Below are 25,059 nucleotides of genomic sequence, written 5' to 3'. Positions count from 1 at the left end.
CAACGCTTTCCCTACTGTTGCGCTCACTGGAGTGGGAATAGTCATTTTTACCCCTTCGCTATCCAACGCTTTCTCTACTGTTGCACTCTCTGGAGTGGGAATAGTCATTTTTATCCCTACGCTAACCAACGCTTTCCCTACTGTTGCACACTTTGAAGTGGGAATAGTAATTTTTACCCCTATGCTATCCAACGTTTTCCCTACTGTTCACTCACTGCAGTGGGAATAGTAATTTTTACCCTTCTGCTATCCAACGCTTTCCCTACTGTTGCCCTCTCTGGAGTGGGAATAGTAATTTTTACCCCCCGCTATCCCACACTTTCCCTACTGTTGCACTCACTGGAGTGGGAATAGTAATTTTTACCCCTACGCTATCCAACGCTTTCCCTACTGTTGCACTCTCTGGAGTGGGAATAGTATTTTTCACCCCTCAGCTATCCAACGCTTTCCCTACTGTTACACTCTTTGGAGTGAGAATAGTAATTGTTGCCCCTACGCTATCCAATGCTTTCCCTACTATTGCACTCACTGGAGTGGGAATAGTAATTTATACACTCTCGCTATCCAACAAATTCTCTACATTTTTTACATTACATTTATTATTTTTATATTTAAAATTTTGTACATTGTTTTAAGCATATTTTATTTAATTGTTTTTAATATTTAATTAATTTTATATTATTTTTTATATATTTTAAAAATCGATATTTTTATTAACTATATTTTTAACAATCAATATTTTGGATTCGATATTTCAGTACTTACCTGTTTGTAGATAGAGATTCTATATTTTGTCCTTCGATATTTTGGAGTCGATATTGTGGGCATTCTATATTATATCACTCGATATTAAGTCACTGAATCGTGACTTCGTCCAGTGGATCCCTGATGATAATGCCTCCTCCTCAGACGCCACCAGTTGCCCTGCTGAAATTTACCTTCTCAGTCATTTTTCTTAAAAAATTATTTGAAGCCTAAAGGTAAGCAGAGACTGTGCCTAATCCACTCCGTGTATCAGAACTGCGCTCCATCGCAGTCGGCCATAAATTTTGACTTTGCCCCAGCCTAAAGCGACTAGATGTTTGCGTTTGTTGTTTTCATCGTTTAGATGCAATTTCTTACTTTAAAACTTACAAACTCATAATGCTGGTTATACTGATTGGATTTTTGTTATTGTGATGACAAATAAATTATTAATATGGAATCTATTATTCTAAAGTCGTATGTGATTTCTCTTTTGCTGTGTTTTCAGTTTATTACTGTTTAAGTGCTGCATAAATACATTACTCCATGTCTCTAAATTATGCCTGACCGTTTTTGTGCCAAGCTGTTGAGGGGTAAAGCATAGGTTAATTTAGTGACTTTTGTGGTTCATCCTTTGACTGTCGTTGAGTACAGTTTCAACCCCCACAACCAACAACCCAATTTCTCACTCTGACCTTCTGTAACACCTTTATTTCTAATACAGCTAGCCTATGTTGACTTTTTCCCTGTTCTCTTTCCCAGTAGTTTTGCTCTGGGCCAGGATGCCAAATGGCATCATTGTTGAGCTGTGTAAGTACATTCAATAAATAAATACATTAATACCATCTTAGTTCCCAATAGATTTTTTGGCATTTTTATCAGAAATGAATTTCTCATGATCCCCTTAACCATTTTTTGTAATTTTGGTGTTGTTTTAATCATATATATTTCTTCATTTTTTATTAAATTGGTTTATGATCATTATTATTTTATTTTCCTCAATGTTCTTTTGGTGCTGAATAAAATTGAATACACATTTCTCTGTCAGTATGCCAGCTGCTGTATGGAATTGCTACTACAGGTTAAGCCCAGGTTTTCTTACTGACATTTTCCACCACAAGCCCATTTTACTAACTTTGTGGCAGTGAGCCCATGTCTTTTTCTCGCCTCAGCTAATGATCCAGAATCTCATAATGGATTTTCCATCACTTTGGGGATTGCTGACCACACTTTGGGGCCCATTAGGATGGTGGGCGGATTGCCCCTGCCAGGCTAGCGGTAGCCACCGCCGGCCTGGCGGGGGCCATCCACCTGCCATCCTAACCAGAATGACCCCCGCCATATTAGCATGGCTCGGGGGTCCGCGGCAGATGGAAAGACCGCCTACTGCTTTTCCGACCGGGGCGGAAAACGTTTAATATGGCTGGCGGTGTCTAATAGACACCGCCAGCCATATTAGGATGGGCCTCTGCAGATGCCTTTCCGTGGCGGCAATGACGCCACGGAAAGGCATGCGTTCTTTACTTTGGGGGCCTCCTGCGGGCCCCCGGAGTGAAGGAGAAGTGTGGGGTGCACACGGGGGGTACCTGTGGTACCACCCGGCATTTGCATACACAAAGTGGCAGGCACCGTGTGGTGCCTGTAGCTTTGTGTATGCAAATGCAAACATGCATTTTTAGCATTGTGGCGGGCGGTGCTGAGAGCACCGCCCGCCACAATGTTAAACATGCTGGATGCGCCCGCCACTGTGGCAGGCACATCCTAATGCCCCCACGGGATCCCCGCCCTTATGGCAGGCGCTCCCAAGTACTGTGAGGATGGCGGGCGGGCAAAGTCCGCCCGCCATCCTAATGGCCCCCTTGGTGAGAAATTTGGATAGAGGCTTTTGTTCTTATTTATCACCTTCTTAAGATAAACCTAAGAGTGGATGTTATTATCAAAGACTATCAGGGTGTATTGTTTTTGTTATATAGATTGCTGTTGATAGCTGCACTCATGTTTGCTTCTTCTCATGTGTATGTCTATCTGATCTTATGAATGTAGAAACATTTGCCTGTGTGTGTGTGTTTGTGCTTTGGGTGGGTGTAGGAATTTAGGGGTGTGAGTGTGCCTATGTGACTGGGTACCAAATATATTACTCATCAGAGACACCCCCAATGACATGGCCTTTGCATTTGCCCTCTAGTGTGTCCGTCTTGGCCAGTAGCCTGGTTCTTTGTGATGGCACTGAGCTGATCAATGATTGATTAATCTTTAAATAGGGTAAATAGTTGTATATTTTCAAATGTATATGCTCATGTGTAATGCAAATTTTTGGAAAATTCCATACACACACAAGTGGAATAGGGCTACCACAAAATGCATTTTTGAATATCAGGCAATAAGAATACATTTGAATTCAAGTTGGAGAGAGTGTAAAATCGTACTTGTTAAGCACACCCCTGTTGAGATCGCAAGATCCCCAATGAGGTACTGGCACCTTCCAAAGAGTCCAAAGTTCTGTAATAGTAGAAGAAAAACAGTACAACAAATAAAAAGTCTATTATTGTGAATATCAATGCACACAGTTAGTTCATTGTGCCTCAAGAGAAGCTGTGGTGTACAATTCAAGTCATCAATTCAGATTTTCTGGTTCAATATGTGGTCCGAGATGACCCCCAAAATGACATCAGTCTAATGATTCATTTTAGAGATTAAACATTACAGTTATGCACATGGATACTAAATTAAAAACATATTATTTTTGAGTGCATTTGTGCACAGCTGTGTTATGTGGCACAGTTCTAAAGAAGGACAAGGAAGTGGTGGTATATGAGACATCAGTTGCATGCCCCCTATTAAAAGATGCTCAGTGACTGATCGGGACAGCTGATTACGTACATTATTGATCAATTTTAACCCATGCACATGATGGATGAGCAGAATAATAGAAGCAAATGGATTCATAGGAGAGCACAGTCAGGCAACAAACATGGACATGACACTCAACCGATGGGATCTCTGTCTAAAATGCCGAACTTCACTCCCCGTCTTTGGAATTTCATCATTTGCTCCTACCCGAAATAGCACTCTTTTTGTGGTGGAATTTGTGGGGCGGGGGAGTTGTTCTTGTTTATATCATGTTTATATATTTATATAAAAAAAATCTTTACAAAGTGAGAACACCAATGCTAACAGATCCAAATGTTGTGTGACTTCTTCCATTGCAAACTCTGTTAGCTGCAGAAGAGCTACTATGGCCAAGCAGCCCAGATGTGCACCACAGCAACAGGCCCAGGTTAGGACCAACAGGAAGATGCTCCTGATCTCAAACAGTTGTGCTTCTCTTCCATTAAACTCCGGTGTTTAAGGGGGAACCTGGAGGATCCAGTCCACCTTTGATCTCAGTTGAGTGCATTTCTTAGACCGTACCTGATGCAACATTAAAAAAGGATGAAAAGTGCTTAGAGAGGGAGAAAACAACAAAGCACGCCCACCCACCCACCCTTGGACCCCTCATTTGACATATTGGAGCAGGCATGGAGTAAATCGAAGGAGTTTGCTTTCTGGGGTATAGCCAGGTGTGCTAGTATTCTCATAGCACAGGAAGCTATGTGCTGCATTAAAAAAGGTTGTTTGAATCGCCTCTTCACTGCTTTATAAGGATGCTTTGGAACTCACATCAAACATCATTTTGTTTGTCCTGTTGAGCCTGCCTTCCATAGCTGTGATGGTAATCTACTCTAGGATTCTATAGCTGCATCATGGAGATTAGACTGTCTCCCAGGCTGTGCTCACAATACCAGCTTTGATGCATCCAATGCTCGCCTCCTGAGATTCTTCCTCAGATCCTTGAGCTTCCAAAATGTCCAACTCTCCTTTTCTCCATGCTCACATGCTTCAAAAGCTTTCATTGCCAGGTCGGGTTCTCCTCTAGGTCCTATGTCCTCTCAGTCTTAATTTCAGGGTCCACGTACGGTCCTCTTGCCTCCAGGTTTTCTATTCTCACATGCACAAGGCGTCCATACTTGTGTTCCTACAGCCTTTAAGACTTCCATGCCCAGATGCTTCTCCAAGTCATGCTGTCATCAAAGCCTCCATCCGCGTGCTTTCATTAGGTTCTCTAGTCTTCAAGGCTTACGTTCCTAAGCTCTTTCAAGGTGCAATTACTTCCAAGGGTATATACATCCTTGGACTATCCCCTGCATATCTCTGTTTCGGAATGAATGGTTAACTCTACCTGGTGATATAGAGCACATTTAATGAGTAATACCTTCCTCCTCAGCTAAATGTAAACACCTTTAATTGAGCTTTCTTACTGCTCTCATTGTGAAGCATCACTTTGGGTGACTAAATGTTACGCCTTTCTAAAAAAAACTTTCTTTCTTGTTTTACTTTTTGTATTCTCTATATTATATGCTGTCCACTCCTATTTTTGCAACCTGCAGGTCCGGTGCATCTTAAAGGTAGAATGGGGTCCCCGTGCCCTGATAAATTTGCAAAACAGTGAAGTGGCAATGAAACATCTCTGCCGTTCCGCTTAAAATGGTCTAAGGGCCAGATGTAGGTAAATTTTATTTCCCGACCTCTTAAATACCGAGTCATACCGACTCGGTATTTCAGAGGTCGGAAAATAAAAGTACCGAGATGTAGGTAAATGCAGATGTGCAATTACCGAATCGGAAACAGTCGGTATTTTCCGATGCGGGAAATACCGACCAGTTAATGCCCATTCATTCCTATGGGCTTTGAAGCCCATAGGATTGATTGGGCATTTACCGGTCGGTATTTACCACATCGGAAAATACCGACTGTCACAAGGGTGCAGGGGGTGTCACTTTGACACCCTCTGGCACCCCCAAAAGAGGCTCGGGTGCCATGTGGCAGGCATACCTGCCCTAAGGGCAGGTCTGCCTGTCATATGGCATAGGTGTGCATGCACACATGTGCATGCACACCAGAAACGGTATTTTACCATCAAGTAGTATTTGATGGTAAAATACCGATTTTGTACTGCTTGTGGGACTCAGAAGAGTCCCACCTACATACCAATTTACCGGAATCCGTAATGATACCGACTCGGTATTTTACATACTCGGTAAATTTACCTATCGGTAAATTTACCGAGTCTGTAAAATACAGGGACCTACATGTCAAATTGCTCTTACCGGTCGGTAACGGCCGAATTCGGCCGTTACCACCCGGTAAACGCCTACCTACATCTGGCCCTAAATGTGGTGTGGTTTTTTAACTATGAGTGCAGGCACTACAAATTAAAGACATGTGCAGTCTGCTCTTCCGTAACTCATTTTTAAGTTTTGTAGTGCTTGTGAGGAAGAATCCTCTCCTCTCTAAACGAGGAGCGATAGGGAATACATATGTTCAGATGTGCACTGTATACTGTTAGTAGTTTTTAGGTCACACACATATATTCCTTTCTTACTCATGTTTTGGCTGTTCGTTTTTGTTCCTTTCTAGGAAAGTGCTGATGATGAGAGTGGAGCTATTCGGCGAGAAACCACCAATTGCTCCTTGATGGTTGCTTACGTGAGGCACTTCATAAAGACACATTTTTAATTTGTCTTAACATTTGTAAGAATCACTTTTTAGCACAGGAGCTCCGTTTCTCTACACTTATGAACATGGGATGTTTCATCAGTAGGTACTAGACCCTCCCCCACCAAAACAGAAGAAGTGGGGTACCCCTAAAACTTCCAGCGTGATGTGTAATGTGCAGCAAGGGCTTTTTTGGAAATGGTATAGTTGAGTCGACCGTACCCTTGATGCATATTTTTTTCTCTAATGCTCCTCTTTGATGAACAATGAATATTAGAACTTTGGAATGTTGGAAGCTCCATTGAAAACAATGTAGTGCTCCAGACTTATAATGGCTGGTATAAGCCCGGAGTTCCAACATTCCAATGTATCCTTGTTCACAGCTCTGGCTGTGAACAAAGGCTTCAGGGAGCCTGAGGGAAGTTCAATCCCCTCGCGCTCCCTGAAGGCTTTGTTTTATTTCTTAGAGCATTCTGCCTTCTAGTGGCAGAATGTTCCAATAGCCTTATAGCCCTTGTAGCAGGGCTATACTGGCTTTTAAAGTCCCGCTGCCTTGTTAAAGTCCCTCGCTTTCGGCTCGGGCCTTTAACGCTGAAGCAGGCCTTTAATAGCCGGTATAGCAAGCGCGCTACTGCGGGTTACAAGGCTATATTACAGCTCTTGTTTCTTGGAGAATAGTGACAGCTGATGTAAATCTGCACATGAATAGGTATGTATCAAGCAACTTAAGAAAAGCCTGTGCTGAGCCCATGTGTGTCCTCCCTCATTCACATGCATGTTGAAGCAATGAATTGTTTTTATTATATTTTTTGGACATCACACTCATCCAACTCATTGTTTTCTATGTGATAAATAAGGCATCAGTAGTGTCACGATTTTATATGGTGAATGTTCATTAACTTTCTGGCAAATTATGCTTTACACACTGCCTCTAAGATAAGCCTGATTGCTCGTGCCAAGCTACCGAGGGGGTGAGCAAGGGTTATTTTAGGAGTGTAACTCCCTTATCCTGACTAGGAAGAAGGGTCCTTACTTGGACAAAGGTTCTTCCCTCTGCCATCTAGAGACCCCCATTTGTAACAGTGTTCCTTGAGGGTGAGGTTGGTGTCCAGGGTGAATTCAATTGTCTCGGCATTGAGTGAAAGTTGGGGTTTGAAGCTGTCAAGGTTCGTATCACAGAGCCAGATTTGTACTGTTGCCTATTTGTTGTTCTTTGCAATTAAGAGGAAATCTGTCTTATTATAGTTGAACTTAAGGTAGATGCTGGACAGCCAGGTCTGGAAGTTGTTCGGGTAGTGTTTGAGGCATTGGATGTCTGAAGCAGAGGAGTTTTTCAAGTACAAGTAGGTTGAGTACAATCTGTTGTGAGTGTAAATCACTATCTGAGTGTGTTTTTCAGGCTCCAACAATTATAGTCCATCAATCTGTCTTCAAGTGATCCCCCACCCATCTTCAAATATTCTTATTTACCAACTTGGAGCAATGCACATCACGTCCATAAGTATAACATTTCAAAATGATTAAAGTAAAACATTAAATACAAATAAAGAGCATCCATTTGCATCACAGTAAGGGAAGAACCATAGTTTCAACAATCTGAACTGTTTTAAGAATCTACACTTCGGAACCCTCTCTATCCTGTAATAACAAACAATGAGGTAATACCTGGGGGACACAACAGGAGTTTACGGGTACTGACAGGTTCTGTTTCTTCAAAGATTCCTAGATGATGATATTTCATATATTCCATAATCACAAGGATTTAGGGAAATAAACACTTTAGCTTCTCATTCCATTTCCCTGGGTTATTCCACCCCCCCAATATTGATTGGTTTCATGTGGAACATATCAGAAGTCACCATGAGTTCAAAACATACCCAGCTGAATAGAACCTGCGTGATCAGGGATGTAGTTGCGTACATGGACATAAACTTAAACACCGCAAATGAGGTCACAAGAGCACAGCGCCCCTCCCTGGTGAGAAAACACAAAGATCACTTGTTGAGGATTAGGCAATCAAACAGTACTTCAAAGCTTCTGTTCCCACTACCAGTTGCAAACGCATAAAAAAACACATGTGTACAGCAAGCACAGTCCACAGCTTATTCATTTTGTGGCTATAAGTGACAGCTACAGGACCTAAGGGTGTCAATGCACTATAAATGTGAAGAGAACACTACTAACCACTCATGATCTGTTGTCTGCATGAATGAAAAATTTCATAAATGATCTGTCTTTGCCCAGCACATCTCCTACCACAGATTTAGGACAAAACACCACAGTGTAGGTACACTGCTTAGCTGTGAAATTGACGGAGAAATGTAAAGGCTTTGTTTACCAGTTCCCAACTGTTTGTTATAGACTCTGGGCAACTTCTTCTCACCTCTACACTGCAATATCGCTTGTCCGAATAACAAATCTGGTGCCACCTCATTCAGGTTTAAAGGAGTTTAAAGTTGCAAAGACTTTTAGGCCAGGTGTATCATTCAAATTAGGGATAACAATACATAGCCCTAGCACACACTTAGGGGCCGATTATGATGGCGGACGGACCTGAGTCCGTCCGCCATCATAGAGTAGGAGGGACCGTCCGCAGGGGCTGCAGAGGTCCCTCCGTGCAGATTAGGATGTGACCGCCAATTGGCGGTCACATCCTCAATCTTTAACATTGCGGCGGGTGGTGCTTCAAGCTGCACCCTCCGCAATGTTAAAAAAGCATGCACAGCAATTGCGTGCACAAAGCAGCAGGCACCGCGCAGTGCCCGCCGCTTTGTCCACGCAAATGCAGGGGGGTACCATAGGTACCCACCATGTGCACCCCCCACCCCCGTCACCAAGGGGGCCCGCAACGGGCCCCTCAAGGCATATGTTTTCCGCTATCCTAATATGGCTGGCGGTGTCTGACAGACACCGCCAGCCATGTTAGAGCTTTTCCGCCGCGGTTGGAAGGCGACAGCAGCGGAAAAGCAGCGGACGGATTTTGAGACCCACCGCCATCCTAATTTGGCGGTGGGTCTTCTGTGCATCCGCAGTGGTTTTTCCGCATCCTCCGGGCCGGCGGTGGCTTCCGCCGGCCGGAGGATGCGGGAAAACCGTGATCCTAATCAGGCCCTAAGTACAATAAAAAAAAAATCAATTGCTATGACACATTTCCTGTATGTTCACTTGGTCTTTACTTTTCTTTCTCTTTTGTCCAGCCAGCCAACACATGTTTCATTGTTTAGGGTGTTCCCCACAACTACCTCAGGGTAGAAAATAACACAAATGTAGATGTAGTGTAGTGTAAGAACACCACACATTATACACATGTGTTAATCTTTGTGGAAACCCAAAGCATCCTTTCAAGTAGATGGTAAATGGTGCACTGTGAAATTCAAATCATTTTTTTTTCTTTGTCACAACCATAGAACATATCAGACCACATTTAAAAGCTGTTTATAACCGTGCATGATCTATACATTAAAACTGCACTCCAGGGTTTCAGATGGGGTGAAGTGGAACGTGGTGCAGTGAAATCATTCCTCTAAATAAGTGACTATTTACACCTCCTTGGTAGGTACATGCAATCTCCCGTAAGGTGTGGATCCGTGATCTACAATCAAGCAGTTTAATAAAAGAATGCAGCGTGCACCTGTCTTCCAGGAATATTGCTTATTTATACCTAGATGGTAATATGAGCAACTTTCAGTCAGTGCATCAATTCCAAATGCACCCAAAGTTTGAACCAGAAGAATATGCTGAAAATCTCCAAAACGACCCTACCTCCATGCCGGTTTTATTTCTGTCCCGGCAATCACTACAAAGACATCACCCTTGATACGTATTCAGTGTAGCAATAATAACAAAAATAAACCTAATTTTAGAAAATTGTGATACATTTATATAGTATGAGTATATTGGGCCCGATTCACAGAACCAACTTAAGACAAAATCCTAAACTTACCACTTTTGGTATTCACAGAAGTTAGGATTTTGTCTTAAGTTTGTCTTTAGACAAACTCAAGACAGACTTAAGACAGACTTAAGTTAGGATTTTGTCTTAAGTTTGTCTTAAGTCTGTCTTAAGTTTGTCTTAAGTCTGTTTTAAGTCTGTCTTAAGTCTGTCTTAAGTTTGTCTTAAGAATACCAAAAGTAGTAAGTTTAGGCTTGTGTCTTAAGTTAGTTCTGTAAATCGGCCCCGATGAGTTGTTGAGGTTTATAGATCTTTATATTGCTCTCATATGTAGCCTCCGTATTCGAGTGTCCTCAATATATATTTTCATGCAATGTAAATATATATATATCAGATAGCGTGAGTACCCGCCATCTAGAATGACAAAAAGTAAATATCACAATGTAATTAGGGCATAGATCAAGTGGAAGTATGACTATCGACCGTCCAGGTCTTCTCATCATATGGATCGCATATCCTATCCTGCAAGCTGTCTTACCGCCAACGAGGACGCCAGTGGAAATCCAGACGATATTCGTCTCTCCTGCCATGTAAGGCTTCTGGTTGTCGGAAATGGCGTATTGGTCGATTTAAATACCAAGGAATACTGAAGCTGCACTGAAGCATGCTTCAATGATTACCTGCTCCAGGAGCCATCTTAGAAGGATAATGTATCTCAAATAGAGAGCATCCGGGCGCCATGCACTGATAACCATGCTTGTGAATAATTTCTTCATGCCAATATTTAGAGGTTCTAGCTGAGAGCGATGTCAACACCTTATAGAATTACCAAAATGACCCTGACAGTCTTTCTACCCTCCTACCGCAGATAGGAGGTCTTTGCTTCCAATATGCCCCCACAGAGGATCGTATGCCTACTAGACACAAGTTTTTTTAATCAGTAAAAGGGGTGCGGGTGGCCCGCTCAGACATCATTCTGAACTCTCACCCCAAATTAACCCTAACAGTCTTTCTTTCCTCTGGGTGGCAGATAGGAGCTCTTTACTTACAATATGGCCCTCGGGGAGGGGACAAAGTCCCCTAGACTCTAAGTTGTCTGGCCTTATAAACAAGGGGTCAGAGGGCTGTTTACCTACAATTTTCCTAAATGGACCAAAAAACTGTTGTGACGATTCAGCACTATGGGCAAGGCACAATGCATGGGCGAGCTGCCTCCCCCCTTTTTAATTTTGAAGACTTTTGCCCCCCATTATCTAATGGTCTTTTTGTCCCCTGCAGGAAGATTTAGAGTCAGTACCCTCAATCAACCCCCAGTGAGCAGAAATACTGATAACATGATAATGCCTGAGTGAGACGCCCCAACCCCCATTTTAATTTTTGGGCCTATTTTTGCCTAGTGTCCAGCGGACTTTGTGTCCTCTAGGGCAGAGTTTGGGTAAATGCCCTCAGCCCACCATTAGGTGTGCAGAAAGTCCACCTCCTTTCTTCTGTTTTTGGGTCTATTTTTCCGTGGTGTCCAGTGTCCCTTTCTGTCCCCAGGATAGATTTTAGGTAATCACCCTCAATCCAACTCACGTAGGTGCCAAAATACTTATGCCCGTATTCTTGGGTGAGAGCCTGGCATGATGCCCTGGTGAGCCGCACCACACACCTTTTTTGGGGGCAGGAAAAGGGTTTGGGGACAACACTCAGCATCACACAGTGCTCCCACACCATAAATGATTCTGCCCCCGAGTGTGGATTGAGGATGTCAACCCAAAATCTGCCCAGCGAGACAGAGTGGCCCCTAGAACGCGAAGGAAAAATAGTCCCAAAATAGGCTTGAACTTTTGTAAAGGTTGTCATTTGCCAATCACATACTGACTTGAACCATGAAATTTTGAAAAAGTACAGCAACTACAGATAAGTTAAAAGGCCTTATAATGTACAGTATACTTCTTCTACTTAACTCTAGAACACAAAAGGATCATTCTGCACACCATAATGTGTAATCCTGCCAAATTTCAATGAAATCCGTCCAGCCATTTTCATGCCACACATAAGTATAAAGTCTATATGAAATGCATTGGTGCGGAAACACAGTATGGGACACCCTTTTTCTTTGAGTATTTCTGTGAGAAATGCATACTTTGCTAATGTAGAAAGAGGAATATGTCTGCAAAGTCTAGTGGAGATTATTCAACAGGCGCAAAGGTATTAGAACCCAAAATTCAGAGGTATCCTATGTCAGTGAATCCTAACTGTGACTACAGAGTGGCTATCCAGTGGCAGTCACCACTGGGTAGCTATAGTTTCCATATGTTGCTGATAACTTTGGCACCTTTTGATGAATCTCCATGAAACTTTCCAAAAAAGTGCTACTTTTAAATAGTTTGCACATGGAAAGTTTTGAGGTGATCCAAAACTGCGCACCTCCTCCCACTAAAACATACCCAGACTGATTCCCCGGGCCCAACCCCCCCCCCTTTTTTAATAGAAAACCGTGAGAGCCACAAATTTTAAAAACATTTTTTCACAGGTGCACAGAACCACGAGGCCTCATCCCCCAGGTCTGATAATTTCATGAAGAAGGGGGGTCACGCAGGCCCCTCCCCAAGCATCCAAGAGGCCCTGGGTGGAACATCCCCCAGGGCTGATAATTTCATTATGAAGGGGGGTCGCGGGGGCCCCTCCCCAAGCCTCCAAGATACCTTGGGGACACATCCTCTGGGACTGATAACCTAAAAGAAGGGGAGGGGGCTGTGCAGTCCCCTTCCTGAGCCATACAAGGGCCCCACGGCCAGCTCAGTGACAGTGTCTCGAGGTCCCCTACACTAAGGACACCATCTATTTACCTGCCATCAGCGTAGGCAGGGAAATCACTATCATTCTTCCACCAGGCAAGAGCACATAACTGCTCCCGCCCGGTGGAAGAACAAAGCATTTCCTTGCCCGTGCTCTCGGGGAGGGAAATGCTTTGATTGCTCACACTGCGCAGGATCAAAAGGAAACTGCTCCCATGGGGTTGGAGCAATGCTGGCAATCCTCCTGCACCCGTGATGGGAGCAGGTGGAACTAAGGGGGCTCTCAGCCTCCCCCCAGCGATTGTTGGAAGCGGAGGGGGGGAGAGAGGGAAAGGGTTTTTTGCTGTCTGTGTTGGTGCCGTCCAGAGTGTGGCCAACCCCCAGCAGTGCACGGCCAAAGGCCATGCACAGAGTGGGGTTGACTACCACCTTCAAGGTGTTGGCTGCAGGGCCTGGCTGTGCACGGCGGGTGGTTGGCTTTACTATTGGTAATAAAATATTACTTTATGTGAAAAAAACCATAGTAATTCACTGAAAAAAATAAAGGTTAAAGTAAAGTTATTGTTAAATGAAAGTTCAGTAACAACATAGGGTTCCATTAGGATGTAGAGCGGATCACCACCGCCATGAGGGTGGTGCCAATCCACTCTACATCCTACCCAGCCCGCCACCCATATCCCCCCAGCATATTAGTATGGCGGGAGGGACCCTGGCGGACGGAAAGACTGTCCGCCTCTTTTCCGCCTGGTCGACGAGTCGACCGGGCTGAAAAGGCTTTAATAAGGTGGCTGTGTTTGCTAGACACAGCCATCCATATTAGTATGCAGGCGGAGATTAGCATTTCCGTGGTGGCAACGAGGCCTGCGAAGTTCACAATTGGAGGCCTGTTGCGGGCCCCCAGAAAGTTGGGGGGTGGAGGATGCTCATGGGGTTTATCTATGGTACCCCCCTGCATTTGCAGGCACAATGTGAAAGGCACCCCGCGGTGCCTGCCGCTTCATGCATGCAAATGCACAACATGCATTTTTACCATTGCGGCGGGTGCTGCTGAAAGCATCGCCCTCTGCAATGGTAAAAATGTGTGATACACCTGCCAGTGTGGTGGGTGCATCCTAATCTCTCCCCTGGGACTGCCGCACATACGGCAGGGGGGTCCCGTTTTCCGACAGGAAGGGGGCCCGCCATCCTAATGATGCCCTTAATGTTTTAAACTCTAAAAACCACAGAAATGTAACAGTTACTATTTATAGTTATCTCAAGTAACTATAACTTGTGCCCTAAGGTAACTATATCTCGCACACTCGCCATTCACTGCTAATTACCCACAGATTACATTATTCATGGCGTCTTCCTTGACATCATTAGTAATCTCACTGCAACATTTGCAGTGAAATTATTGATAAGAAAACTGTGCATTGCGGGGGTGATTTGTGCTTCCTTGCTTTACTCTGGAGTTTTCAAGCCACTCAGGGCTTGTAGTGTAGTTCCTATATTCCCAATAGGCTCTGTACATTGGAATAATATATCCTATAGATATGACATAGGACTTAGGTCAGTAGGTCTCTATTGAATATACTAAGCTTAATTGTGAGTGCCAGCTAGCTCAAAGGTCACTAAAAACGTTCTTGAATACCCAAAAAAGGATTAGTTTCTGACAACCGCATGAACATGACAACTTTGTTTCCCTAGGACTGGAATAACTATCTTCAGAGTCGTGGAAACAATAGATAACTATTTTACTCTGTCATTAGTGCATGCTTCATTTCTACAGAATTGCAGAGACAAATAGAGAGACAGGCGTTTCAATAAAAGGATTTATTGAACAGTCTTCTTTCTCATGCAAGAGAGGTGAACTGCTACTATTGTTAGACAGACTGCAAAGTATAATGCATACAGCGTGAACAGTAATATAAAATATTAATGTAATAGCATTGTATGGTTTCTACGCCATATATAAATACATACATAAATAACACAGGCTAAAATACTCAACTGGTGCTTCTAAAATACTCCTACCCCAATGTACCTAACCTAGGTCTAGTATGAGGGAAGAAGTAAGTATGGTCTTTAGCATAGGTTTAGTTTTGGCCAAGAATGTGCCAAAGGTTTTCTAGGTTCCAATCAGCTTCATACCTTAGAATGAAGGAGGTCTGGTATCTCTGTCTCGGGACTCGATTTCCCAACACCCCGCAAGGGAAGTTAGAAAAACTGGAACTGGATTTCTCGGCAGAGGAGGACAGCTTCCTAATCAGTGCGTCAGCTAGAGACTCGGCTTCCTTCAGGACTCGCTGTAGCGAGCTGCGTCGGGCAAGTAGGTAGTCGAACTGCACCGAACCACACCGTACTTTGCTATGGCAAGTGTAGGTATATTTATACCTTGAAGGTGTTTAGGAATGCCATCTTGATGTAAAGTCAGATATATGAACATCATGAATGAACCCCTAAGGAATAGAGGTTCATGCATAATAAATGAGTTCTTGGAGAAATCAATATCCAGGCTGGGGCAAGTCCCTTTTGCTTAAGAGTCTGGTTTTCCAAGAAATCGTTGTGACATTTGGTGAACAGATGGAAGTAGCCATGCCTGTATTTGGGTAGCATGGGCTATGCCTAAACAAGGGCTTGATTTCTATGCCTACGTAAGGGCAACGTGAATTGTACTTATAATTGCCCACCGTTAGTCTTACTTATTAATAATAATTAAGTAAGACTAACGGTGGGAAATTACTCGGTTTCTTTGTAGGATTTCGTAACACACGCACCCGTGGTTACGGTTTTGCAAGTCGGAAATTCTTATCAATTGGATATATACGGACTCGAGCGAAACTTTTGAGCCACAGGATTGGATATTGGCATTTCGGATTGAGGATTTGAGATAACCGGTGGCGACTGATTTCGTGATTGCATAACATAAGGTTACCCTTCCGGGTTGGAATTATCACCGGGAATGGGCCTAGGGATTGACATTTCAGCAATCAAGCCATGAAGAGTTGTAGTTTCTGTTTATGTACAGTCCTACAACGAAACACGTGTCGGCTGGCTGTATATAAATTGTCCTATCTGATGACCAAATAAAAGGAGAGACACAGGAACCTCCAATCAAAACGACGGTGGACAAGAATTTCTTTTTGTGCTAATTCGAATTTATTGACACTTTGATGTTGTGATTCCTTTTGAGTACGCAGGATTTTGTACTTATGCATATAATGCAATGTTTCATTCTAAGCATATAGATGAAATTTTAAAATGCTATCTGAATGAATCATGAAAATATACATTTATGAAATGGCTAATAAATACAGAAGAAAAAAGGTGCCAAAACCATTTCATGGACAAGGTCAAATACTGTCTCTGGAAGTTTTTCAAAGAATTCCAGTTCTCTATGAATAGTTCTTCTCTAAGCAGAATGCTCTGTGCCAAAAAACAAAAAATACAAATTTTGAAAAAATAATATTCATAGAAAAAAAAGTGAGTTCCAAAGTTAGAATTTTGTTTTGAAAAAATGAAGGTCGAATTCAGAGTCACTTAGAAAAACTGTGTGCCAAAATTAAAAGTAATTTTAGTGTTTGGAGAAAACATTAAAATCTTCTAAGTCCGTAAAAAAGTTGTCTACCATTGTGGGTGAATGTTGGATTACCTCGTTAAGAAGATCTACCACACATAGATGTGAAGCATCCCCTTCAGCATTGGTCGCATTAGCAATGATCGAATAGGAAGGTACCTGTGCGCCTGTCGTTTCTCATACCTCAGCAGTAGCATTTTGCGTCTGTGAGATCTCAATGAATGCCCTCATCAGAAGTAGTAGCCACTGGGGACAACACAGTGCATGGGCCGTTACTGGTTCAAGCAAAGTATCAACATCCGTTGGCATAACTGATGGGAGTGTGAGACATGTGTTCAACACGCATTCTTCTCCACATAGCGGCAGCCTAGAACAGGTAAGATGCAATCTTGCCAAATTTGTGTGAATGACAGAAACCATGTGGTACTTAATTTTCTTAGATGAGGTAGTCCCAAAATTTGGACGATGCGCTCACGACACTTCCTCGCCAGTAGAGTTATCTCCATGGAGAACTGGGTGTCGCTGGTGAAATGACTTGCCATATCGCAGCAGTAGGAGCAAAAATAGTATCCCTGCAGTGAGTCCCAAAATATAGAGAGCACGAAGTTTGGAAAAATTCCTAGGACCGCTTCAAAAGGTACTAACAGCCCAGAACATACGATCTTAATAGATGTACAATACAACTCGTTTCAGACATGTTTAAGATATGACTTAACATTTCTGAGAAATGTATAGGGCAATTTGTAGTGGAGGGCATGTATCTCTGCAGAAGTCCTTGCGACTTGCAGATCATAGGTTTCTTTGGCCGAGGTCAGTGGCACAGTTTTTTGCAAAAGAATGGCTTTCATTCTGTTAAGAGTATCAATTTGTATAGAAGAGATGTTCAGTGAAGGCCATAGTGGCGACTCCCAGTCTATCTTGGTTTTTGGAAACAATACTTGCATACAGCAAGTGACCCTGGCTGACACAGTTACTACATATGGTATTCCTGGCAACATGCCACAGCAGCTGTGATCATTCAACATACGGTAACTCCCATTCGAGAGGTGTCCAAAAATTGGATCAATCACCGTGGCTGGTGAACCTTGCAAGTGTATGGTAATTTTCAAGATGTCTTGATGTATTTTTTACCGAACCTTTCATATGTGCCTGCTCATATATGTTTTAGGCAATACTGAAAATGGAAAATTGTAACAGGCAGAGTGATTGTTCCATGTATAATCCATTCAGTAGCTGGCTTTTCAACAACAGTAAATGACAATCTTTCCAGTTTTCAATGCTGAGCACCGTATAGTCTGCTCCCCTTTGTGCCAATTTGTCTGTTTATCAATGAGAAGGTGAATACTGAAAACAGTGATGTAGTATTGATTAAATACCAAGGCACATAGCCTGAACAAAGGTTTTGCAACGTCCAGCCTAATAGCATGATAGAACGTAATTGGGACTTACCCTGTTGCAACATGACCAAGTCCTGTTCCATGATGTCTATGGCAGAAGACACTATGCTTTCAAATGAATATATCCTGGACGACAGAGTCGTTAACCCATTGTCAACCAAAGAGAGAGTTTTCTCTAAATGAATACAATCAATTTCTCATATTTTTTCTGTAGTCTCTGCTTGCATAATCTTCCATGCATCATTATAAGCAGCGTAGATACCGGCATATATAAAACGTTTATGACACGGTGTTCTTGGTCCTAGCAAGAATTCCCTAAGATCAGCTCCATCTTTAAGTCAAGGTAAGTGTTGTTTTACATCCTTAAATGTATGTCTATGTAGGCAATCAAGGCACAGCCTCCCTACATTGTATGTTGTTACTATTCCAGGATGCGGTCTTTGAACATATCTTGGGTCTGGCCTAATGACTGTGAACCCCACTGTTCTATTAAGGAATCTATCTTGACAATTGTTTGTGTCTGTGGGCCGGATCAACCATTTATTCCAATCTGGATCTGTTCTGATGCAAAATAGAATGTATGTCGACCTCCCCCTCTGAAGTGTTATCACTAACAGGTGTAGGTGTAGGTTTAGACGGATTGTTCAAGGCTTTTATTTTGGCTAATCCAAGACAAGACGTCTGTTGGACAGTGTCATTCAAAAACATAATTTGCTCAGGGATGATGCAGGCTCTAAATAAAGCTTCTATCCTCTGCACCTGCCAATCTTTTGTGTCCCAGACAGTTTTTGTCTCAATGTTGTCTTTCCAGAAGTCGAAACATAGTGTAGACAGCTGAGCATAAAGGGCTGCAGAATACATTTGTTTGGTGTTTGTCAACATAATTTTCATGCCTGTTTTGTTTACATTTTTAAAGTGAAATGCTTACGGATTGGATAAATTGAACCCTGAAAAGTACGGAAAGTTTCTAAAAAATGTTTTTGAGCTACCCTTTGGTGCCGTAGGACAATGTTCCTATTGGTTATACATTAATACATTTCTAGGATTTGCAAATTTGTGCAAGAAATGATGACCATAGTGATTATAACAATACATTTGTTCATAATCTGATGAACCTTCTACGTATTCATGATTCATATTATTAACAGTCTCGAAGTCCCAATCATCAGAAAAAGTACTAGATGAAAAAAAGTCATTTAAGGAAATCTTGAACTGGTGTGGAATCTTCAACAGCTCTGACGGGCTAAAAATGTCATAATCAGTTCTGTCCCAAGCTTTATCCCCTGGTATAGGAACGGCTGTGATGTTCACTGATGACAAGTCTCTTTGTTCACGATGAGATGATTTGTGTGGCTTGAGGTGTAAGTTGATGTACTTACTTGCTGTGTTTATTTTTACATATCTTCCATTTAACAGCATTCCCAAGGTTATTACCAAAGTCTACCAAAGTAGAAGAAAAAGCACACCCAACACAATCCAAAGTTCAATCCATGGTGAAACCAGATAAGTCTTTTCCAGGTGATAAAAAAGGTCTGTTGCTTGTTCTTTCAAATTCTTTTACTGGCATCGTTTCAGGCTCGCTGGGATCCTCAGAAAACGTATCAAAGTTAATGAAATAGCCAGAGGCAGTTCTGTCAATTGTTGGGATTGTACCAGGATTAGTTGAAATCGCTGGAACCAAAGGATCACTTGTTACATTTGTGTAGTCAGATGCTAATTTGTTGTAGACAGGTGTTTCTTGACGAACTGTTATTTGGATTTCAAGAGGCATAAGTTCCATAGCTGTGCTGCTTAGTTCTTCATTTCGCACTGCAGATTCTTCAAAGGTGTTGAGTCTCTCAGTTTGAATCTCTTGTAGCCAGAGCTGGGCCTCTGCTACATTGGTGGAGTCCACTTGGCCTGCTGCTTATGATCGGCCACATGATTTGGTATGACCAGGTCGATTGACTCCAATCTGTTCTACTTTTTACCAGAAAGGGGTGGCAGTAATACTGTTCTTGATGCATGAATTGCTAGGACAGGTACTGGTTGTCTGTAAGAAGGCCCAAATTCCTTCTTGTCCACGATCTTTTCTCTGACCAGATCACCAAGCGTGGGGCTCCAGACAGGCCTTGCTGGGACGGTCGGTTTCTCTTCAGTGGTGGTTGGCTTCAGGAACACGTTACTTTGTTTCGTTCTGATTTCATTTAAGTCCTGTAAAACAGCCAAACCGGTCTTTGATATCAAGGGGTTTTTGTTCTACAACTGAAGTCTGACAATCAAGGTCCGGTACTAGCATTCTGGTCCCAAAAAGGACTTCATATGGAGTGACTCCCCCTAGAGAACTTCTTGGCAGATTGTTAAGACTACTTTGGACACTTATTAGATGTTTGATCCTCCCGTCACCTGAGCCTAATTCCCTAGCTGTTATAGATTGCTTTATGTCCCAGTTTTTTGTCTCCACAACCGAATATCCCTCAGGATGGAATGGACTAGATTACCGCAATGCAACGCCCAGATTCGCCATGGCCTCCTAGTAAGTTCGAGAGTTAAACGCATGACCCTAGTCAGAATGTAGCGTGCCGACTCTGTATGTGCCGATAAAGACTCGCAAATTTTTTATAACAATTGGAGCGCAATAATACGAATCACACACTATGAGTGTGGGGCGATCCGTATTCTCAAGCGCCATCTTGAATGCTTGTAGTTCAGCTCGCTGAGCTGTACAATCTCCTAGAGATTGAGTTTTAGTGACCATTGGTCGTAATTTGCCATCGCGCCAATGGCCTTTAACAATCGCGCACGCCACATTATAGGCTTGTTTACCCTCGTAGCGGGTTGAGCTGATCCGTCAGTATTACTTATACATTCATACTGTTCTAGAGGCAAAATTTCAGTAGGCAGAGGACATTCTTGTTCGTATTGTAAAAATGCTTGTTTTTTCAAATAAGGATCAATACCGTTTTCAACGTCTGTTGCAGCAAGAGAATTAACCCATTGTATCCATCTTGGATGTAAAGCTTTAGCATTAGGAATGCTCGCTTTTGTCACTGCTTCTAAGGCAGGTACAGGTGTAACGCCCATTATGCGCTTTCCCTGTGCAAGGGCTCTCTCTTTTGCTACAGCAGTTTGAACAGCTGTCAGAATTTTTTCTGTAGAAGTGAATTTTATTTCTGTTTGTGGGTACAAGTGTGATTTGTAAGCTATTGGTACTTTTTCACTTTCGTTAAAAGTTACGTACATGAATCCGCATTGTCCTGGAATTATTCGGAACACTAAGTTGCGTAAGTTTACGCGTGTTTGCAAATGTTTAGTCACAAACATGTCTGTTTGTAAGGAACGCAAAATTTCAGTGTGTTTTTGTGTCCAATTGACTGTTTTAAAGTCAGGTTTGATTAATTCGTAGAGAGGTTTATCCCTTCTGCGTAATTTAGAATGTATGTTCTTCCGAAAGTCAGGAAACCTAGAATCAACTGTAAGTTTTTCAGCATTTTTGGAGGTTGGAGCAGCGCACATTTCTCTGGAAAATTTGCTGCCAGGCTTTTGCCTTCGCTTGATAACGTATATCCTAGGAAAAGGACATTCAGATGGTCAATTCTTGATTTCTTGAAATTGAATTTGTACCCTTCAGGGGCGAAGCCCAATATATTGGTATTCACTCAGTGCCTATCCAAGTCATCATCTGTTAGATAGATGTCATCCACATATGACAATGCTTTGTCATCATATGTTTGTAGTAACTCTGTTACCCTCACTGAGAATAACCCAGGACTACTCTTGAATCCCTGAGGGAGACGACAGAAGTGACCCTGTGTCTCCATAATTGAGAAAGCGGTCAAATACCTACTTTATAGTGCAATGTTTTGACAGAAGAAACAGTTAGAAATATCTAATGTGGTTTTATATTTCTTATGCACAATGTTATTCATTAATGGTGCACTGTGTGCATTTTGTACTGCAAAAGTTTTGCAACAAGAGTTTATGGGCCCGATGTAGGAGCCTTAATACCGGTCGGAAACGGCTGATTTTTGCCGTTTCCGACCGGTATTTGGCTTTTGAGATGTAGGGGGCATCTGATTTACAGAATAGGTAAATTTACCGATTCGGTAAATATACAGAATCAGTAAAATACCGAATCAGTAAATTTACCGATTCTGTAAATCAATATGTAGGTGGCACTTCACAGAGTGCCACAGGCCCTTTAGGAGTCGGTATTTACCACCCAATCCTATTGGGTGGTAAAATACCGAATTCAGGTGTGCATGCACATCTGTGCATGCACCTGTGCCATGTGACACACAGACATGCCCTTAGGGCATGTATGTGTGCCACATGTCACATAAGCCTGTACTTGGAGTGCTAGAGGGTGTCAAAGTGACACCCCCTGCACCCTTGCAGGATTCGGTATTTATCGATTCGGTAAATACCGAATCGGTATTTCCCATTGATTCCTATGGGCTTCACGACCCAAAGGAATCAATGGGCAATACCGATTCGGTATTTACCGATTCGGTAAATACCGAATCTTACAGATTCGGTATTTGTGTTTTAAAAATTACCTACATCTGCCTCCTTCTAATTTACCGATTCATAAATACCGAATCGGTAAAATTCGGTATTTATGAATCGGTAAATTAGATTTACCTACATCTAGCCCTAAGTGTCTGTAATCCAAAACTAAGTGATATGTGTTGTCTGGTTTGGAGACAGGAAACAAAGGATTGTTTATTGACGAGGTGCATGTTTCAATCACAGCCTGATATTCAAGTTCATCTAAGATCTCCCTGACCTAGTTTTTTGCTTCTTGCTTAACTGGATACTGCCTTTGTGCAGTTTGTTGATTTTTTAACTGGATTTTATGGTGAGGGGAATCCTCATCCCATCCTACATGATTCTTATATAATGCTCAGTTATATATCGAATTCCCTTAATTTCTGGTGGTTCGCCACAGATGCTGCTTCACCTTTATTATTAGCTAATATTATTGTTGAGATCTGTTTGAATTCTTTTAGTAGTTTCATAGCTAAATTTAAAAGCAGGCGCTGCCCTGTATTCATTTTGAATCTGTTTCAGGACATCAGGTATTACCTCCATAGCCGGAACACCATGTGTTTTAGTGTAGATTGCAGCAAAGACTGTACCCCAAGTGTCGCAGTTCTCCAGATGTGGTGTGATCCCCATTCGCAAAAAGATTGTTAGAATTCTGTGTTTCTCATGAGGGGTAGTATTAAGAAATAAGCTTCGATCTGAGTAATTATTCGAGCTATCCAGAATGGAATTTGTTCCCGTTTTGCGGGTAATTTACCAATGACTGACTGTAGAGTCCGTGGTGTAATTTTTAGTGTGTTCCTCTGGTGAGGGGGGTGTTGTGGAATCATTATTGCCAGTTGAACTGTAAGAGTTTGCATGACAAATTTAACCAATTGTCGATAGATTTTGATGAGCTCTTTGAGTTGAGCTAGTAGTGCCACATCCGTCTTTTCATTAATTGCAGGATGTGGTGTATGGCTGGCTAAGACCGGCCATGTTGCTCCTGGTCTACTTAGTGGACCGAGCCTTGTAATGTGATTTATATGTTTTAGGGTGCCTTAAACCAGAGCGCATGTTCTTGGTATGTTAGTGGAATTTCAATATCCTCAAAAGGAATGTATTCCATTGGTGGTTCATCTTCTTTGTAGAAGTGAAACACATGTGTTCTTGGATCTGCTTCAGGGAAGACTATCCATGCATAGAATACCTCTGTCTGGTGATATTCATGTGCCTCTATAACAAAAACTGCCTGCCCACCTCTTACTGAGAGGCCATGTTTTATAAGTTTTATTGTAAATCTGTATAGTCTAGAGCTTGTACGGCGTCATCGCCTATTCCTCCACTGGCCCCGGGAATGTTATTCCCATTTAGGGACATTTTGTTGCCTGAAAGTTAGCAAACCAAGTTTCAAGGAAACAAAGATAAGGTGCACAATATTCTGGAACACTATATCCTTCAATGTTGAACAAACCAAATCAAAATGCCAATACATAGGATTTTCGTCCTACCTAGCCATGGAGGATATTATCCCGTTACCCACTGCAGACGTCTATTGGAGTATTATAGAAAAAGGGGTCTCTGAGAAAAACACAACTGAGTTACTTTAGTATCTAGCATTAGATTAGTGCCTTACCAAACGTTGGGTGCCAAGTAGTGTAGTTCCTATATTCCCAATAGGCTCTGCGCATTGGAATAATATATCCTATAGATATGACGTAGGACTTAGGTCAGTAGGTCTCTATCGAATATACTAAACTTAATTGTGAGTGCCAGCTAGCTCAGAGGTCTCTAGAAACTTTCTCGAATACACAAGAAGGGATTAGTTTCTGACAACTGCATAAACATGACAACTTTGTTTCCCCAGGACTGGAATAACTATCTTCATAGTGGTGGAAACAATAGATAAGTATTTTACTCAGTCAATCGTGCATGCTTTGTTTCTACAGAGTTGCAGAGAAAAATAGAGAGACGGGCGTTTCAATAAAAGGATTTAATGAACAGTCTTCTTTCTCATGCAAATCGTTAGACAGAATGCAAACTATAATGCGTACAGCGTGAACAGTAATATAAAATAATACTGTAATAGCATTGTATGGTTTCTAAGCCATATAAAAATACATACATGAATAACACAGGCTAAAATACTCAACTGGTGCTTCTAAAATACGCCTACGCCAATGTACCCAACCTAGGTCTGGGTACGAGGGAAGAAGTAAGTATGGTCTTTAGCATAGGTTTAGTTTTTGCCAAGTATTTGCCAAAGGATTATCTCAAGTATTCCATCCATCACTTTTTGTATACGTCAGGAGGACCCAGAGCCTGCTTGCTCCAAAGACTCAAATGGAATACTTACTGGTGGGGTCTTTAGGCATGTGGTGACTATTTTCTATGCATCCCTGTCTCCTGCGTCCTACACCCCCCTGACTTCATTGAAGCAGGAACGGAAGTTGTGCCTGGGAATGTAACTCACAGCCGTAGAGTGGCCCAAGGTTTTGAGCTACCCCAAGATTGTAACAAGGAACCCTAGTTTCACGTGTATGTAGAAATAAATTACCTACATCAAACACATTTACACCATAAAAGAGAGGCCAGAATGTCCCTGGACTCACCAGATCTGTCTCTGCCCAAGGGGTCAATTGA

General features: G+C 42.3%; 1 protein-coding gene across 1 annotated transcript in view; it reads right to left on the bottom strand.

The window, feature by feature from the left end:
- Positions 1–25,059, bottom strand: part of LOC147684254 (putative cation-transporting ATPase 13A4) — a 356,830-nt gene that overhangs the window by 27,305 nt on the left and 304,466 nt on the right. The window contains exons 24-25 of the mRNA XM_086944652.1: positions 8,157–8,253; positions 3,171–3,243 (exon numbers count right to left, since the gene is read on the bottom strand). Coding sequence (XP_086800778.1) covers positions 3,171–3,243; positions 8,157–8,253 — 170 coding nt within the window. The remainder of the gene's footprint in view (positions 1–3,170; positions 3,244–8,156; positions 8,254–25,059) is intronic.

This window comes from Lissotriton vulgaris, chromosome 11, assembly GCF_964263255.1.
Source record: "Lissotriton vulgaris chromosome 11, aLisVul1.2, whole genome shotgun sequence".
NCBI classification, from domain to species: Eukaryota; Metazoa; Chordata; class Amphibia; order Caudata; family Salamandridae; genus Lissotriton; species Lissotriton vulgaris.
This window is presented reverse-complemented; position numbering and strand designations above follow the sequence as displayed.